At 39.9% G+C, this 18,198-nt stretch overlaps 1 protein-coding gene across 1 annotated transcript in view; it reads left to right on the plus strand.

The window, feature by feature from the left end:
• Positions 1–1,944: 1,944 nt before the first annotated feature.
• Positions 1,945–18,198, plus strand: part of SSPN (sarcospan) — a 41,071-nt gene continuing 24,817 nt past the window's right edge. Inside the window, exon 1 of the mRNA XM_060112483.1 lies at positions 1,945–2,452. Coding sequence (XP_059968466.1) covers positions 2,174–2,452 — 279 coding nt within the window. The 5' untranslated portion in view covers positions 1,945–2,173. The remainder of the gene's footprint in view (positions 2,453–18,198) is intronic.

Genomic DNA, 18,198 nt, shown 5'->3' on the forward strand with positions numbered 1-18,198 from the left:
AGATACTCAGTAACTGGTAGCTATATTATTCGTAAGAACAGATAATTACTTCCATGTACTCAGCTTCCTAAAAATGTTTTCTTGGTTTATGTAGAAAAACCAAGTATTGTTCTCTTTTGCCATTTGGGTTGTTCTCAATCAGGCACAAGTCACATGGGTACCTTGATGTAACACCAGCTATGATTTGTCTGTTCTCACTAGAAATCCTAATGGTGTAATGGCCCCAAAGCTGACAATGACCTTTCCTCAGCCCCTTTGCTCCTCTTGTGAGAGTGAGCACTGTTTCTACTGCTTCTAGGGGGAGCGCTGGGATGTGCAGTTTGGTTTCTGCTTTTTAAGCTACTGCATTTATTCCATGGACCATATTTTTCCACTGATCCAGAAGGAAGGTATAAGGAAAACACTGAAGTTCATAAAATAAGAATATATTTTATACCTTTAAAGGTACCCAAGGAGAGCTGATGATAATTAGTTTCTAATTCTTTGGAGACAAAGCAGGGAGTTAGATTTTCTTTAAATTCGCTGATAGCAAACAATCTAGGAGTAGGCTTTATCCTAGCATCTTGGCAACATCATTTTTTTAAAATAAAGCTTTCTGAATGCTAAAATGACCATACCAAAGTAGATATAAATACTCTAAAGTGATGGGATCATTTCTGAGTGGTTTCACTGAAATTTGCTCTAAGTGCTACTGAGGAGAGGTATGTGGGAATAAGAATAATCGGTTTTATTGATTTGTTCACTGACTTTTGGCAGGGACCAAATCTGCCTTGAGCATTCTTATTTTCTAGCACACTGTAGGTTCATTAAAAATATCTCAAACGTGGACTGAGTTAAATCCTCCACATCCAAAGTGTGTAATAATCCCCGTAGGCACTGTTGTGATTAGCGAAGACTGGTTAGGGACTTCATATAAACGATTAAAAGAGCTTTTAAAAACAAATAGGGTCCATCGACAGATGAATGGATAAAGAAGATGTGGCACATATACACAGTGGAATATTACTCAGCCATAAAAAAACGAAATTGAGTTATTTGTGGTTTGGTGGATGGACCTAGAGTCTGTCATACAGAGTGAAGTAATTCAGAAAGAGAAAAACAAATACCGTATGCTAACAGATATATATGGAATCTAAAAAAAAAGGTTCTGATGAACCTAGGGGCAGGACAGGAAAAAAGACACAGACTTAGAGAATGGACTTGAGGACATGGGGAGGGGAAAGGGTAAGCTGGGACGAAGTAAGAGAGTAGCATTGACATATATACACTACCAAATATAAAACAGATGCTTGTGGGAAGCAGCTGCATCACACAGGGAGATCAGCTCGGTGCTTTGTGACCACCTAGGCGGGTGGGATAGGGAGGGTGGGAGGGATACGCAAGAGGGAGGGGATATGGGGATATATGTATACATATAGCTGATTCACTTTGTTATACAGCAGAAACTAACACACCTTGTAAGGCAGTTATACTCCAATAAAGATGTTAAAAAAAATACATGTGAGAGAGTTCCCAATTATCCCAGCATCTGTATAAATAGTAATTTCAAAAGCAAATACCTCAATGGGAAAAATACCTTGATTTGTCAGCAGGATCGCAGAATTTAAAAAGAAAGAGCCCATGCCTTTTTTGGAAAATAAAGAACAATTTAACTTCTGGAACTTCACAGCTTGGAGCCTAGCAACGCCTCTTTCGGATTAAATTTTCTACTAATTAAACTCAAATGATTTAAACATTCATCGCCTTGCACTGCACCTCTCAGAAAACAAAAACAAAACCGAAAAAATCCTGGGGTTTGGAGTGGGAGACATACACCACACACACACACACACACACACACACACACACACACACACACACACACACAGCCGCGTACACAGACGTGCGCGCACACGTACACACACGCGCGCGCACACGCAGGCTGTCTAAAGTGCGCTGGGGTTTAGGAGGCGCGGGGCCACCCTGACCGATCCGGCGAGCGCTGTGTCCCGCCCGGCGAGTTGGCAGTTGGCGACCCCCCTCGACTCCCCCGCCGCCGCGGGCTCCCCGTGGCCTTCGGAGGCTCGGCGAGTCGCTCCAAATGTTTGCCATATTTGTTCAGCCTCCGTAACTCGCCGAGCAGGGCCAGCGCGGCCCGCCCCGCGCCGCCCTCTCCGTCGGCCCCGCAACCGCCATGGGCAGGGAGCGGCCGGGCCGCGGCGCGCAGAGCCAAGGGGGACCGCCGGCCGCCGACGCCGCGGGGCCCGAGGACATGGGGCCGAAGAGGGGCGCGGGGGCCCCCAAGGAGAGCGGGGAGGAGGAGGCCCGGAGGTGCTGCGGCTGCCGGTTCCCGCTGCTGCTCGCGCTGCTGCAGCTGGCGCTGGGCGTCGCCGTGACCGTGGTGGGCTTTCTCATGGCCGGCATCAGCTCCTCCCTGCTAGTCAGAGACACTCCATTTTGGGCTGGGATCATTGTAAGCATCGAGTCTGTTTTGCGTGAGCGCGTTTGCCAGACAGGAATGCCACGCCGCATGGTCGAGTTACCACTAACCCACCTGCATGCGCCCTTCCCCGGCTCCACGCCTCTAACTCGCCCTCTGCTTGGTGACCGATGCCCGCCGCCCTGGGTCTGCTCGGGCCGGGCGCGGCGGGGCTCGTGCCCTTGTCCTGCTTGTGGCTCCGAACGCCTCCGCCTGCGACAGGCCTGACCCTCACGCGCTGGAGCTGGGGAGGGAGGCACAGGCTGCTTACTTTGGTCACACTGAACAGCCTCGATAACAACAGCAGATTCACTTCGGCTTTTTCCTTCTCCTCGCCCGCGGACCCCACCCTCGTCCCTACAGAAGTAGCAAAAAAGTGAATACGTTCATCCTGTAAAAGCAAGTTAGGAAAATTCCTGTACTTGGAGTGACCACACTGGGTAGAATTGATTTTATTTTTTAAATCTGAGGTTCCGGTAGTAAGTTTATAAAACAGTGGTTGAAGGCAGGAAATGTGAATACAGCAAACACAGCCTTAATCCACTGGAATCTAAAGTGGGATAAACCCAGGGTGCTGGCCGTGGCAGGAACCTTATTTGGGACTCTGCTAATGGATGTACTGTTCGAAGCAGAACACCGCTCAGCTGTTGTGAGTTGAGTGTTTGGACACAGCATACTTGGCTTAATTAAACGGATTCTCTGATATGAAATGGGTGCCATTTATTGAGCACCTACTGTGGGCCTGTCCTGCTAGAGAGGCCTTACACGTATTATTTCTAATCCCCACATTAGCCTTATGGGATAGTTATTATCCTTCCATTTCTCAAATGAGAGAACCAAGGGCAAACCCACTGAAGGTCATGAGTTTCCAAAGTTGGCAAATCAACCAAGTTGGTTCCTTTTAGCACCAGACTACATCTGCGTTTTCCTCATTGGGCCATGCTGCTCCCACATTTAGTTTGTAATTTTATTATTATAGTGCCTCGGGCTTACTAAAATCTCTTTCACGTGCATTATTTCATTTGGTCCCTGAAACAACACTTTGAGGTGGGAACTGTTATTCATCTGTGGACAGGAGGAAGCAGGCTAAGAGAAGTTAAATGGCATTCTCAAAGCCCAGAGGTGAAAAGTGGTGGAGTCAGGTGAGACCAGAATCGACACCTCTGGCTCCTAGTCTCACATTGCATCAGTACTGCTATTACCACAAGAACTATACCTTATGAAACAACCCTCCAAATAATTTTGGATCAGGGACAGATGTTAAAAACACCTGATTAAGTATGCATTGATGCAGGTATTTTCTATGTAAGATTATTCGAACTCCAAATTCTTGCAGAGTAATTTAAAACTTTTAATTTGTGTACTGAGAATTCCCATGAAATTATCATGATTGGAGTTTTCTAAATCAAGTGATTTTAAAAATAGCTTTTCACTAAGATATACTGGGTATTTTAGTCACTTCAATGACTGTTAACATACTCAGAGGGAAAAAAATGTCTGTTCTTCAAGGCTAGGTGAATTCAAAGAAGAAAGGAACGAAACTTCTCATTCAGTGGTTTTGAATATCATTTACAAATGTGTTTTCTAACCTTTCTTTATTTCAACTTTAAAAAGTCCAGTACGAAAAAAGCAAATTAGGTGGGGAAAATTTGTCTTAATGTTTAAGACAGGAACGTACAAACCTTGCAACTCTGAAATTTCATGAGCTCCTTGTAGGAGCATCACATGCTCCTAACTGCCCTTGGAAGCTCCCTGGATATGGTGCAAAGAGCATTACCTGCAGCCAGTTCTCTGTTTGTTCCAGTTTTCTCGGTTATAATCTGGGATCCACTCGAAGTTTTCTTGTAGTGACATCTGTATTGATGATATCTGTAAGCTTGTCTTTCAACAGAGAGCATATGCAGAGCAAGGCAGTTAGTGGAGATGGCCTGAGACAAGAGAGGAGGGGCCCTAAGGAGCTGGGCAAGGAAAAGCTCAGCCCAGCTGGGCCGGAGCTGCAGGCAACTTGTTCCCGTCTCCCACAGACTCCGTGCTTGTTGTTCTCCTCAGGCTGTCTGTGGTTGGTCCTGGGGCGCTCTTCCAAGCTTTCAAGGAAGGGAAAAGGCAGGGAGGCCGGGTGGTGAAGTACAGAAGCGGAAACACTGCACCTGGTGTTGAGCTCCCGCCCGGCCATTATTGACTGAATAACTTGGGGGCAAGTTACTGAACTTCTCTAGGCTTCTATGTCTTCGCGGATGAAATCAGAATGGTCATAATAATTCCTCTCTCTTAGGGTTGTCCTGCGGAATAAAGAAATGAATACATGTTCTAATACTTAGAACAGGGCTGGCTCCCGGTAAGCGTTCAGTGAGTTCGCACTTTTTCTTAGCCATGAGCGGAGCAGTCACTGGTAGTGGTGCTCTTCGAAGTAGCAGTGGCTCTATTTTATCTCTAATCACGCAGAACAGTCGCTTTGGACTTGCTCCATTTCCCAGACCAGTTTGAACCCTGAAGAATCTATCAGTTTGGCCATCTCACCTTTCTCTGATCTGAGCCAAGTTACTGTTAGCCGTCTTAGCGGTATTAGATGAGTCCAGTCCTTTCTGAATCTTTCTGGAGGATTATAAAAATTAACTGGGGGGAAAAGGGCCTCCTCAGGGTCATTTTCCCTAGGGACGTGGAATGATTCTGGTCTGGTATATCCCCCAGGAGATACTGGAAAGTTTGCCCTATTTAGCAGACCTGTAAGACCAAAGCAGTACAGGTCAATCCCTGAGGCTGAGGCTGATGCAGAGTCAAACCTGTTTCCGGAATTTACGCTGAATTCAAGCAGGGCCCCCAGACTGAGGCACCCGCCCCATGGACAGTTTGACCTGCTTCACTCTTCTATTTCTGTTTATACTGGTTGCCTCTGATCATGTGACACTTACTTCATTTTACAAGGTTTGCTATCGCATTACTTTGGGATTTGGGTATCACCATTCCCATGATAGAATCTAGGTATATGGATAAGTTTACTTAGGCAACTTCTTCTTGACCAATATCTGGGTGGCTTGATGAATATTCAGTGAAATTCTAGTTACAAAAAAAGCCATTGGTAATCTCTAATCAGAGATTTTATGTCCAGAAGAATTTTAGAAAAACAAATAGGTTATTTCTTACCTACCTGTAAATATGACTCTCACCCTCCATCAGAGACATGACTGAAGTCTTTTTACTTCAATTACAAAAGATTCCCGTAAAGGAAAAAAAAAAAAAAAAGAATGGAGCTGCTCTGGAGACCACGTAACCTGTAAAAGTGCCATTCTTCTCTCAAAATTCTTTCTACATGGCTTGAGGGTTGCAAGTCACTCCACAAGGACAGCATAAACTGAAACAGGGTCTTTGAGGATGAACTTGGTTAGGGGCAAGGGATCCTAGGAAACAGAAGTTTGCATTTAATTCTGTTAATGGCTTGAGTAGCTGGGTCGAATAGACATTCAAGTTTGCGCGTCATTCCAGAATTCTTATTGATGAAAAAATGTGTAAGGATTGAAGAAATCTAAGAACTTTGAGTCCTTTACTTACTTCTTACTCAAATTAATACAATTTTGGTTTAGGTGAAGCATAACATGTTTGAACTTTGGCTTATGTTTTTCATTCGGCAACATTTGTTGGGGATGTCTGACGAGCTAGGCATTGGTCTAAAAATAATGAATCATATACAAGGAGGAGATCTCCAGAGATCCTGATGGACATGTGGCCTTATCTTATCTGACAGTAATGAATACTTGTGATTAAAAATTTTAACCTACGCAAATATTGTTAAAGTCCATTTACCTTTCAAAGTATTTCACTTACCGTGATTTATTTGCTTTGGCATCTCTATCTGAAGTCAATTTAAGAGCAAACTCTTCCTTCTCTTCCCCAATGGAGAAGTTTACTGTTTGTTAGTTTCTTGGTCCTTGTAGGGGATATTCCCATGGAAAGTGGGAATTTATTTGCCTTATTGTGCTTTTTTTAGTTTTCCTCACTCTTGCTCCATTGTTCCCATACCCCATCCCCCTGGAATAAAATCCCTGAGATATATACTACAGTAATCACATTAGAAAGTTTAAGGAAAGAGCTTAAAGGGAAGAATATTTCCTTTCCTTAATGTCATTCATAAAACTTATCATATGAATCTGTAATGATTAAGAGTGCTGTCAAGAATTTCAATAACAGTTTTCATATGTTAACGTACTCTAAGGAATTCAAAGTGCAGGTGTATTCAGATTTTTTAAATCTATTTTTAATCTTGACTTTATGGAAGGGGAAATTGGGTGGTTATTTATTTTAAAAAAGAATATACCCTGAAATTCACAAGTAGATGTATGACATATAGCAAGTAAGGAACAGATATTGTTATTATCCGCAATCTATAAGTGGAGAGACTGCGACATGATGGTTTGCCTAAATGATTTGATCATGGTTATGAAGAAAAACTGGAAGTGAGAAAGATTTGGCACTGGGCTTTTGGATAGACCCTAAAACAAGTCAAGAAGCAAAAAAATGATGTCAATTTTCTATATATGTGTATTGACATTTGAGAATTTAATCTGGAATTATATTTTTAGGAACACATTGCATAGTAGTACATTATTTTTCATATTGGGGCTTTAATATGCCTCCAAAACTTAAAATTGCATCTCTAGTGCCACTGGGAAATAATTTTGATTATAGAAACTGTCACAGGATAGTTAGGAACTGAGGAGTGATAATCCCATGGCCTAACTCAGTCTCCACTGAGTGCGTATAATAAGTAATGAGAGGATAATTATCTTATAGGTACATGAAGTTGTTGTAGTAAGTCTAGAAATGGAATGTAATTGGATTAATTTGGAAAAAAATTAATTTTAATAAGTGTATGAACACAAAAGGGAATATTCAAGAATTTGGTGACATGCTCTCTGAAAGAATTTTAGGAATACTGAATAAAGAATAAGTAAAGTTAATAATAAAACAAAAAAAATTTTTAAAGAATAAGTAAAGTTGGAAAAAATCATTAGATGCTTAGAATCATTAGGAGAATGTATTTTCACTTCTATTTCTAGCTTCATACTAAGCCAGATATGCAAAGGCCAAGGGAATGCTTATACAATGAGGAAATTATCCTTGAATTTCCTTTCTCTTTTTAAAAAAGGAGAGGGCTTCCCCGGTGGCGCAGTGGTTGGGAGTCCGCCTGCCGACGCAGGGGACACGGGTTCGTGCCCTGGTCCGGGAATATCCCACATGCCGCGGAGCGGCTGGGCCCGTGAGCCATGGCCGCTGAGCCTGCGCATCCGGAGCCTGTGCTCCGCAACGGGAGAGGCCACAGCAGTAAGAGGCCCGCGTACCGCAAAAAAAAAAAAAAAAAAAAAAAAAAAAAAAAAAAAGGAGGAGAAGGGACAGCTTCTGGTATTTTTCAACCTGTATTATGGATATATTCAATCTCTAGAAACTTTTAATATTGACAATTATCATTTTGGTTTTATTTTTTGTGGTAGAAATAGTAGTGCATAGAATTTGGGGATAATCAAATAAAAGGTAAAACAATTAATTCTCTTTAAGTATATTATGTGTCCATGGGGCCATTATTTATCCCTGACACATAACGGTAACCAGTGTGTTAAACCAAACTCTATTCCATATTTGCCATTATTAGAGTTTCTGTTTGAACTTATGTATATCCATTTTTAGACTATGGTTTGAGAAATGACATACAGTTGTATTTTCCAGTATAGAAAATTTTATGTTTATTGATAATGTTGAAAAGAACTAAGAGGTAATCATAAGGAGTGCATTATTACTCCATTGTGGGCCCTTGGGTTCCAGAAATATTCAGAACATGTTAACATTATTAAGATATTTTATTTCATGTTATAAAATGACTACAGGATCTAAAAAAAGAAAGAAGTCACATGACTTATTTTGCATTCCCCTAACTTGAATAAATTAGGATTGATGTGGCTGAATGCTAGATGCCAATATTACCATCCTTATCTTCTACAAAGAAAGCAATGGCATAGGTTTCCCTAATATTTGGTCCAGTAGTTTTATAGATTGCCATTATGATGTCCACTTTCAGTTTGGTCTGAGGAAATGGATATTTTCTCGACTTTTTCTTCCCATTAACCTTGTCCATGACATTTCTATTAAGGGTGTCCTTTAACTGGGTCCACTTGCCTGTGTTGTACCCTGAAGGGATGGCATCAACATTAAAGGATACACACAAGATAATGTGAAGAGTTCAGTGTGCATATTTCTATGTTGCTGTAGGATAGGAATGGAATCTAGTCATTAAACTTTAATTAGATACCATTTCACTGCAAAGTACAGTTCAGTTTTAGGACTTAGATCCTGGCAAACTAAAGAAATGCTGCTCAAAAGAGCCCATTAAAATCCAGGCTTGGATTCAAGTCTAGGTTTATTCAAGTCTGGGTTTATTACAATGAGTTCATAAGCTGAAGGTGATCTTTTAAAAAATGGATGTTGGGAACAGTATTTGTAGCATAAACTATATAAAAGCCTATTTCAGAGGCATGTCCTCCTTCAGATGGTTTGGATGCTACCTCAGATCTCCGTGTATTGAGATAATATTTGGCAGGAGTAACTGTTAGATGACTGAGCGAGGCAGCTCACTCGATCACCCTGGTAGATTTTAAAATTCATATGTGTACGCTTCCCAATACAGCAATAACTAAAATACATTTTCCTTTCTGTCTTAGTCTGCTCCAGTACGGTGGGTTCTGGTGAGGGGCTCTCTTCCCGACTTGCAGATGGCCACCTTCTCACTATGTGTTCACGTGGTCCTTCCTTGGTGCATGTGCCTGGAGAGAGGGAGGGGTCTCGCTCTCTTCCTCTACTTCTAAGGTCACCAGTCCTGTAGGATTAGGACCTCCCCCTTACAACCTCATTTAACCTTAATTACCTCCTAAAAGCCCTGTCTCCAAACACAGTCACATTGAGGGTTAAGGCTTTAACATATGAACTGGGGGAGGGTGTGCATAATTCAATCCATAGCCTTTTCAGTGAGGAATATCAATTTGTACAGCCACCTCAGTGAATCTTAAGTGTGTTTCTCAGCTTATTCAGGAAGGCCCTGTGGCTTTCATGGAACAGCTAGAAGTCTGAATGTTTCTGATGAGGGTTCTGAACCAGTAAGCTGACACTTGGCAGTGCAGCGGGGTGGCTTGGCTCAGGCTCATGCCAGTAGTGAAGCATAGGGAGGAGGGTGTTTTCAATGCATTTACGGATTGCTTCTTTTGTCAAATTTCAGTGAAAATAAAATCAAGTTGATTTAGCCGGTGCCTACAATTCCAAGGGTAGCTTAGGCGTTTCATTTGTTGCCTTAGCTTTAAGGCGTAGGACCCACCATTTAGTAAATCTCTGCCTTTCTTGGCCGCTCCTGGAGTGAGTCGCTATCAGGATCTAGCTACATGACACCTTGGCCTCTGAGGCAAGAAAATGAGGGTGGCTGACTGAACCCTGCTGGTGGCGGATGCTCAGATTTTCAGCAATTAGATGAGCCCTCTGGCCTCTGGGAACAGTGATCTCAGGCTTGGTCTTTCTGGAACTCAAGGGAAGCCCGCTCTCAGGTCTCCTTTATAATATGCAGCTGATGCTTTCATTTTTGATGATGATTCTGAAAGTTAGATGAACACTCTTTGTTCTGTGGAATGGGTCCAAATAAAACCCTGAGGGTGCTCCCACCTGGGGCTTCGTGCTGTCACAGCCTCCAGGACGAGCATGTAGCTGCTGGTGGATCCTCCTCCGTAGGTACACTGTCAGGGCTTCTCGTTTGATCCTGTTTGTCCAGCTTAAAAACCCTAAAAATTCCAAGGGTCTTTGCTTTACTTTAACAAGTGCTGCACAAATCCAAACCATCCCAGAGGGAAGAAACTAGAGAAGACTGAGTAGAACCATCCAGTACGCCACCTTTTGGTCCAATCCGAGTCCAAAATGAGTAGCAAACAAAAGGCAAGGAAGGCCATGGTTCCAGAGACGTGCTGGAATGGAATATCGCTGGTTTGATTTTTGAGCATATTTAAAGTTGATGCTCTCTGATCTAAGGTTGCTAAGCAACATCCACTGCCTAACACAGTCATGAATGTGAGTGTTTCAGTGCTGTGTTTCCTCACTCTGGCAAAAGGCTGGTAAGTGACTGGATGTTAGAAAGCAAATGGTTTGTTCACAAATAAGCATTCTCACGTTCTGCTGAAGAAGTTCGGTTGGGGCCGCTTCTGTTGTTGCAGAAATGAGCAACTCCCCCTGGCTGGGAGAGGCTGCGGAAACCTCGAGGATGCTGTTTTATCAGCATCCCACTCAACTGTTGTTGTGAAAGTGTTTGATTCAGCATTCACTGTAATGAGCCATTAAAATCCCATTAACATACGTTGTTATCAAGACCTCTCTCTTGTGTGGAAGATAATGACAGGTGAGGAGAAAAGAGGGGGACTTGCTAATGTGTTAACTAGACCCTAACTAAGGAGAGAATTTTCGCTTTATTGCTAGGGAAAAACATAACACTTACCAGCTTCCTTCTACAGTATCAGGTGTGGCACACATATCAGGCCATTACCTGTGCCATTTAGCTGTGCCAGGAAAGCTATAAAAGGGGCCTTTTCCAAGATAAGGGAAACAGCATTTCAGCCTTCATCCTTTCTGGTGGAGGGTGGAGGGTGCTCAGTTATGGAGACGAACACAGGGCGACTCTCCCCGTCTCAGCAAAGGGGTGGAGCATCAGAGGCAGCCAAAGGGCAAACTAGGTCTCCGTAAGGTGGACACTTCATAATCAACGCAGACTAACTTCTCCATGACTGCATACTGATGAAAGACAGAATTCAACCACTTTAGTGCGCGTGTTCCGCGTTCAGTAAGTTTATACATGTCTCTCCTGCGCTCGCTCCTCAGATTCTGAAACAGAAGGATCCGACCCACGCAGGTTGGCGTTGTCGCATAATCTTTTCATGAACAAGTGGTTTGGGATGCCTATGAAAGAGCTTCCATCCGAGTTAAGGGCTGTGAGACCAAACATAATTTTAAAAATGAACATAGGGAGACCGTAACTATTGTGTTCGAGAACCCTCGATAAATACTCATTCAGTCACTGAATCTAGTGCGTCACAAAATTTTCCACCTGGAGACCTCCCTGAAGCCTCGTTCCCCTTCTCCCCGTCCTCACACACACATCACAAAAAGCTCAGTGTCTAGCTAACCCATGTTGCCATGGAAGGGAAGAGAGGAAATGCGGGAGGGGCTGCAGGCTGCCTGGGGACACTAACCTCCACGCGATGAGAAGGACAAAAAACTTTTTAAAGAAGTAATGTTACTCTATATTACGTAATGTTCCATTATATCCTTTGTGTGTGTGCTTTTTTTTTTTTTTTTTTTTTTTTGGTAAAAAGTGCTCTTAATTAGAAAAGCCACTTGATAATATTTTTTAAAGATTGAACAGGATGGTTCTCTCATTTACACTCCTGTTATAATTGAATGTATATTGATTTACTGTATAATTTCTATATACTGTACCATTTCATCAAATTCTATTTATTGTACTGTTTCAGATGATGGGCCCAGGAGTATTGACATAGAATTATCTGCACAACCATTTCTGAAGTGGGACCTAACTTGAGAACCTACTTAATTATGCCTGAATCATAAAATTCAGCCTATCTCTATACCTCTGGAGTAGGCTAAATCCACATTTATAAGATTCCTTTCCCTTCTGAGGACTTGAAAAATTTTTAAGTGAAACAAATGAATTGTAGTCGTTTATTTTTCCCACAAATAGGTAGCACTTCTACCCCTCGTGTTGATTCATGAGAAATGCTGAAACACAATTTTGTTTCTCTTATATTCTTTGAGAATGGATTATTTTGCAAAAGTAGGTACTTATAGAACCTATTGATGATTAGTTTCTGATAAGTTACCACAAGAGTGAGTTAGGTGGTTGATGAGCAACAGAACAGAAGCCTATCAACAAAAGAGTACCTACTTGTAAAACAGAAACTTTTCACATCTAGCCATTCTCCCTCTGTCTTTCCATGTGCCAAGTTCATTTCCCCCAGGAGCTGTGTCTGGGAGAGGGCACACACACACACAACCAGCTACGACACAGTTGAAAAAACCAAGTGTTAAGTTGGTGCTCTAAAGAAGGTGGCACAGAGGAAGGTGTGATTAATCCTGTCTGGGGAGGATCAGAAAAGGCAAGGAGAGAGGGCCTGAAACTGCAGGAGGGGCTTCAACTTTGGAATAAAACACATGTGGGTAGAATCCCAGATCTACCATTTTCAAAAAATTTAGGTTATGATTTTTATTTTTATTTTTGTGTGAGTTTGAACAAGTATGGGCAATTCTATACAATCCTATGATTTTAATTATGAAAATTTCTAAGTATATAATAGCATAGACAGAATAGTAAAGCAGGTTCATCAGGTTTTAGTATTTTGTCATAATTGTTTTCATTTTTTTAAGAAAGAAAACATTGCAATATATTGAAGTCACCTGTTTCCTTTCTTAATCATATTCTCCTACCCCATCCTCCTTCTCCAGAGGTGTCTACTATCCTGAATTTGATATCTGTCATGCCTATGAATGTTTTCATACTTTTTATATGTATATATCCATAACCAATAATTAATGTTATTTTCAATATTTTAAATTTTATATAAATGGTAGCATAATATCATGTTTTTCAATATTGTTTTTGAGATTTATTTATAATAGTCCATGGATATCATTCATTCATTTTTGCTATACTACATTACATTATAGGACTATACAATTAATTTATTCATTCTCCTGTTGATGAAAATTTAGGTTGTTTTCAAAAGGTTATTTTTTTCTTGCAATTACAAACAGTGATACAATGGACATTCTATTCCATGGCTCTCTATGCATGTATTTCAAAGTTTTTAAAGGAATATTCCTAGGAATTGAATGATTGGGTCTTAAGATATAGGCATTTTCAACTTATTAGATATTGCCAAATCAGTACCGCAAACCCAAAGTTGTACAAATCTACACTCCAGTAAGTCAGAATTTCCACTGATCTACATGTATGCCAACTTTTGTTAGTCAGACAATTTTAATTTTTAAAAAATCTTTTATTTTTTTAATTAACAAGTTTTAATACAATTTTAAAAGGTTACTTTCCATTTACAGTTATTACCAAATAAAGGCTCTATTCCCCATGTTGTACAATACATCCTGGAGCCTATCTTACACCTAATAGTTTGTGCCTCCCAACCCCCTCCCATATTGCCTCTCGCCCCACACTGGTAACCACTAGTTTGTTCTATCTGTGACTCTGCTTCTTTTTTGTTATATTCATTAGTTTGTTGTATTTTTTAGATTCCACATATAAGTGATATCATACAGTATTTGTCCTTTGTCTTTCTCTGTTTGACTTATTTCACTTAGCATAATGCCCTTCAAGTCCATCCATGTTGCTGCAAGTGGCGACTTTTCATTATTTCTTATGGCCAAGTAGCAGGCAATTTTAGTTTTTGCCTATCTTATTTGTATGCAATGATATCTTATTTTAATTTATATTTTTCTGATTACTGATGGAGTTGAACATATATGTTTATTGACCATTTAATTATGTTTTCTATCCTTTATTTATTCAACAAATGTTTTCTATGAGTTGTTTTTCTCCTACTTATTGATTTATAAGATTTATTATCTTTATTACTTAGCCTTTGTGGTTTTAGGTACTGCAAATATCTTCTCCTAGGTGGTATCATGTCTTTTACTTTTGTTTATGGTGGCTTTGTTGAGGAAAAGATTTAATTTTAATGTATTTACCTATATTAATCTTTTTATGGTATATGCTTTGATATATTTTAAAGAAATCTCCCCCTACTCCGAGGTCAAAAAGATATTTTTCTATATTGTTTTCTGACATGTTGAAGGTTTGCTTTTGTATTTATATCTTTAATCTAAGTGGTCTACTTTTTGCATATGGATGTGAGATAATGTCCATATTTTATTTTTGGAGTGTTAATTGTCTTAGTACCATAAATAATCAGTACTTTCACACTGATCTTCTATTTCCATTTATCGTCTATCAAGTTTCCATATTAGATTTGAGGAGTGTGTCTGTGATCCTCTTCAATCCCATTGTTTTGTCTGTAACTCTGCTGATATCACACTGTCTGCGTTAAAATAGCACTATAATGCATCTTGTTATAAAGGTGATGGCATAAGCAGCTCACCCCCCCGACCCCTATCTTCCCCATACCCTCTGCACTGGAAGGCGAAGTCTTAACCACTAGACTGCCAGGGAAGAATATAAATTCTATATATTTTAGCATTGGCTTCTCAAGTTCCAAAAAAAATACTTTTGGTATTTTCATTCAGTTTGTACCTTCTATGCAAGCAAAGAATACCTCACCAGTTATTTGAGTTTTCTCTAATGTCCTTTTTGCTTATCTTTTGATTATTGATTTCAACTGAATTGCTTTGTACTTGGTTCATGTGCTTTTCATACTATCAGTTCTTTGATATTATATGAGACTTACTTAGTGATCTAGTATGTGACTAATTTTTATAAACATTCCATTTATGCTTGGAAAAAAAATGTGGATTCTCTCATTTTGAAATTTACAGTTCTGTATTCAATTTAAAAATCAAGATTTTTAATCAGGTTGTTTAATTTTCTACATCCTTACTAATATTTTTCAGCTTGATCTAAAGATTACTGAGAGATGTGTATTCAGATTTCCCAACATTAGATGAATCTATTTCTCCTTCTTTTCTTCCCATTTTCATTAAACATTTTTAATCTACGTAATAACTACATACAAGATAATGATTATAAAGTATTTCTTTAGTCTTAGGTTAGTAGCTATTTTCTCCCATTAAAAAATATATATCATTCCATTGTCTCCTGACTTCAGTTATTGCTGCTAAGCAGTTTGGTAAATATCTAATTGTTTTTCCTTTATAGATAACATGCCTCTTTCCTCTGGTTGCTTTTCTGATTTTCTTTTTTTTTTTTTTGAGGGTGCTGTAGTTTAGCTACAATGTGCCTACATGTGGATTTGATTATATGTTTGCTGAATCTAAGATTTTTGTGTCTTTCATCAATTTTGAAAAAAATTCAGCCATTATTTATTTTTCCTAAGTATTGTTTCCCTCTTCTCTTTAGTCACTTTGCCTGGAACTGCTATCAGACGTATGTTTGGACATTCTTGTTTTATTTTCCTTATTTCTCAACCTCTCTATTATGTTTCTTTTCTTTTTTAAAAAATATTTATTTTATTTATTTATTTGGTTGTGCTGGGTCTTAGTTGCGACAGGCGGACTCCTTAGTTGCGGCTTGCCAGCTCCTCAGTTGTGGCATGTGAACTCTTATTTGTGGCATGCATGTGGGATCTAGTTCCCTGACCAGGGATCGAACCCAGGTCCCCTGCATTGAGAGCGTGGAGTCGTAACAACTGTGCCACCAGGGAAGTCCCTCTATTATGTTTCATCTCCCTGTGTCTCTCTGTGCTGTATTTTAGGTTATTTCCTCAGATATACCTTCTAGTTTACTATTCCCCTTTTCAGTTGACTTTAATCTGCCTGTTACTTGTCCAGGAGTTTTGTTTGTTTGTTTGTTTTTTTGCGGTACGCGGGCCTCTCACAGTTGTGGCCTCTCCTGTTGCGGAGCACAGGCTCTGGACGCACAGGCTCAGCGGCCATGGCTCACGGGCCTAGCCGCTCTGCGGCATGTGGGATCTTCCCAGACCGGGTCACGAACCCGTGTCCCCTGCATCGGCAGGTGGACTCTCAACCACTGCGCCACCAGGGAAGCCCTGAATGTACTTTTTAATATGTTTAGTTATTTATTCAAATATGTTCACAGTAGATGGTTATGTAAAAAAATAGTTACAAATCACATATATAATATAAAATCATTTTGTAAACAAATAGTATAGTTATATATTGAATGTACTTTTATAGGCTCTATTTGTTAGTTCTGCTATTTGAATTTCATGTGGCTTTAATTCTGAGAGAGAGAGAGAGAATGTGTGTGTGTACATGCATACAAACTTATATGCGTGTGAGTGCTGGCCTTCACTAATGAATTGATTTTTCATATGTTTGCTATAATTAGTCTGTGAGTTCATTTTCTAAGAGGATTTATATGTGATAATTTGGTGTGGGCTATTTGAGGATGTAACCCTTCCAGATGATTTGTCTTGCCAAGTGTCCCAATGGTATCATGATCCAAGAGCCACCTTTTCTTAAATTTACCTATTTATTAGGGAAAATTTCAAGCATACTCAAAAGTAGATAAAATAGTACAATGAATGCCTATGGTCCCATCACTCAGCTTCAATAATTATTAAGTGATGATCAGTGTTGCTTCATTTGTATATTCCTGTACTCCTTCCATACTCACACACCACACACTGGATTATTTTGATGTAAATCCTGGATATTATATCATTTCATCTATAAATATTTCACTATGTAAGTCAAAAGATGAAGACTAAAAAATAATCAAAATAGCAATCACATCTAACAAGCTAACAATTTCTTAATAGGTTCAAATCAGAGTTCAAATATTCATGATTAACTCATGAATATTTCCTCACAGTTTGTCAAAATAAGGATCCCAGTAAGATCCACGAACTGCAATTGGTTAATATATTTCTTATATCTCCTTTTCTCAAAGATTTACCTTTTCTCTCTTCCCTCTCTCTCTCTTCTTCCCTCCATCCCTCCCTCTCTCTCCCTCTTACAATTTATTTGTTGAAAAAAACAGTTGTTGTTTTTTTCAGGATCACTTTCATGTTACTTTCTACTTTCTCATCTTCGTAGTTGCCAGGACTGTGCAAGTTGCAGAAAACTCTCAAAACTTCTACCCCACCTCATCAGCTGAGACAGAACAAGTTTCTTGATAAATTTTAGTGCTAGTGGATTAATTATTTTCTAGTAGCCATTTAGGGCATAGCTGTTTAAGGGTGTAGCCACTTAGGGGCCTACATTTATGCCATGGGCTTGGTTCCACCCTTAGCCTATAGAAGCTCAGTGCATTTGAAAGTGTTTTTTGGGAGAAGAGTTTCATATAATTTAGTCCTTAATATTATGCAGAAATGGAACCTCTTGATGCTTTAAAAAATCTTCTTTGGATCAACTTGAAAGTTTCTTAACCTCTCTAAGTGACAGTGTTCTATAAAATGAGGTAAATTTTTTTTCTTATTTCACTGTTTTAGGGAATAAATGAGCTAATGTATACAAAGTGGGTAATGCAAAAAGGGTACCCTTTCTGGGTAGAGAAGATCTGTGAGCAGAGTTTGAAGAATGAATATTACTGGATTCAAAATGGTTGAAGGAAGAGTACTATACCAGGATGATAAAGAAGTAAAGGGACATTTTAGCTCGAAGGCACAATTCTTGTCCTATGACTATTAAGCCCAATTTTTATCCATAACCAACTTCATTGCTCCACAATTCTTTTGTTTGTGCTAATTCAGTCTTTTGAGAGTGTAACTGCAAAATTCCCAGCAGTTCCTATAAAATATGTATCTTAGCATAGATATGCAAATCTGCATTGTAATATTAAAGTAAAACCCAAACTGAAGGAGTTTATTAATTAATTAACTTATTTTTTGGCTGTGTTGGGTCTTCGTTTCTGTGCGAGGGCTTTCTCTAGTTGAGGCAAGCGGGGGCCACTCTCTTGTTGCCGAGCACAGACTCCAGATGCGCAGGCTCAGTAGTTGTGGCTCACAGGCCTAGTGGCTCCGTGGCATGTGGGATCCTCCCAG

This window comes from Mesoplodon densirostris, chromosome 11, assembly GCF_025265405.1.
Source record: "Mesoplodon densirostris isolate mMesDen1 chromosome 11, mMesDen1 primary haplotype, whole genome shotgun sequence".
NCBI classification, from domain to species: Eukaryota; Metazoa; Chordata; class Mammalia; order Artiodactyla; family Ziphiidae; genus Mesoplodon; species Mesoplodon densirostris.